At 68.7% G+C, this 1,641-nt stretch overlaps 1 protein-coding gene across 1 annotated transcript in view; it reads left to right on the top strand.

Moving 5' to 3' along the window:
- The window catches only part of RXRA (retinoid X receptor, alpha), a 15,880-nt gene that overhangs the window by 13,830 nt on the left and 409 nt on the right, over positions 1-1,641 (top strand). Inside the window, exon 9 of the mRNA XM_014544216.1 lies at positions 188-293. Within this exon, the coding sequence (XP_014399702.1) occupies positions 188-293 (106 nt within the window). The remainder of the gene's footprint in view (positions 1-187; positions 294-1,641) is intronic.

Raw genomic sequence — 1,641 nt, 5'->3', positions numbered from 1 at the left:
ACGCCCCTCCTCTGGCCCATGTGAGGGTCACACAAGGTGGTGTCCATGGCTTCCAGGAGGTGTCCTGGGGGGCAGGCCTGTCCCGCGTCCCCTGAGCCAGGCTGCCCCCACCGCCCGTGCTGCCCGAGTGCGCGGGTCCCAGGCAGCTTCGGGGAGGGGCTCTGACCTGCGGCCCCTTCCTCCTCAGACTCCAAGGGGCTCTCGAACCCGGCCGAGGTGGAGGCGCTGCGGGAGAAGGTGTACGCGTCCCTGGAGGCGTACTGCAAGCACAAGTACCCGGAGCAGCCGGGCAGGTGAGCCGCCACCCTGCCTGCCCCCGCAGGGCGCCCCCAGGCACTGCTGTGTGATGAGAAGGTGGCCCCTCCAGGGTGGAGGGCAGCCCGGGGACACCTGGCGTGTCTGGAGCGAGGACAGGGCTCTCCGGCCCAGTGCAAGCACGCTCGCACACCTTTCTGTAGCCCCACCAGGAAGATGGGCCCGCGCACGCCGGCACGCAGTAGGTGCTTGTCTAGAGAGAGCGTAGAGAAGGCTGTGCTTCCCCCACCCCCAAGGGAACCACTAGAGGCAGGGCCTTGGTGCTCACCCTGGCAGGGACAGACTCCAGCGCATAGTAGGTGCTTTGTAAACACACGCAGGGTCGATAGATGGGATGGTCTTGGATCGTCTCGTTTCCAGGTCCGTGGTGCTGGGGCACGGTCGGTGTCAGGAGAAGGAAGGGGCTAACTCTGTCCCGGTCGTACCCCCTCCCTCCAAAAGGCCACTCCTGGTGGAGGTCCTGGGCAGGCCTCCCTCTCCCGCCCGCCGGCTGGCGCGCACACGGTTAACCGTGGCCGAGCCCTGGCCCCATCTGGTTTGGTTTAAGTGGAGCTTCCCGGATGGAGCGGCAGCCCCTGCTTTTCCTGCCCCCCCGCCGCAGCCGTCCGCCAGCTCAGCAGAACGGCTCGCCCTCTGGCCCCGCTCCAGCCTCGGGGGCCGCATGTTTTGCCTAGAAAATGCGGGCTGTGCGGCAGCCAACCACAGGGCTTTCGCCCCCAAATACGTCGTGACCGAGTTGTGAGGTCCCCCAGCCCTGCAGCCCCTCGAGGTCCGAGTGGAGGCCCGGGCAGCACACGGAGGGGCCGGGCCGGCGTGGGTGTCCCTGCGGGGACATTCGGCCCAGTTGGCCGAGCCTGACGGTTCTCCTCTAAGACCCCCCCGACTTCTGCCCCCCCATCCGGGACTCAGACTCCCAGGCCGGGCAGGGCCTGTTCCAGCAGAGCCGCTTCTGGGGGAGGGTGGGCCTCGCGGGGGCACGGGTGGGTCTTCCCAGCTCAGGACCAGCTCCTCCGCCTCAGGCCCCCTCTGCACCCAGCGGCCTTGCTGTCGCTCAGCTCTCTCTCCTGCTGTGAAACCCTGCTGGGCGCCTCTCGCCCTTGGGGAAAGCCCGTGTTCTGAACTCCCCGCACAGCCCTAGTCGGCCGCCCCGGCCTGGCCACTGGCCCTTCACCCCGGGGTCTCCATGCCCACCTGGGCTCCTGTCTCCGTGCCCTGCAGCCCGTTTCCTCTGCCCGAGGGCCCCCCTTGCCCCCTAAGCTCAGCGCAGGCAGGTCTCATGCGGGTTTGGGGGATCGGGCCTGAGAGCCGGTCCTGTCCCTGGGGGCA

This window comes from Myotis brandtii, unplaced genomic scaffold (genome assembly GCF_000412655.1).
Source record: "Myotis brandtii unplaced genomic scaffold, ASM41265v1 scaffold357, whole genome shotgun sequence".
Taxonomy (NCBI): Eukaryota; Metazoa; Chordata; class Mammalia; order Chiroptera; family Vespertilionidae; genus Myotis; species Myotis brandtii.
The sequence above is the reverse complement of the archived record's forward strand: the minus strand, read 5'-3'. Positions and strand labels throughout refer to the sequence as shown.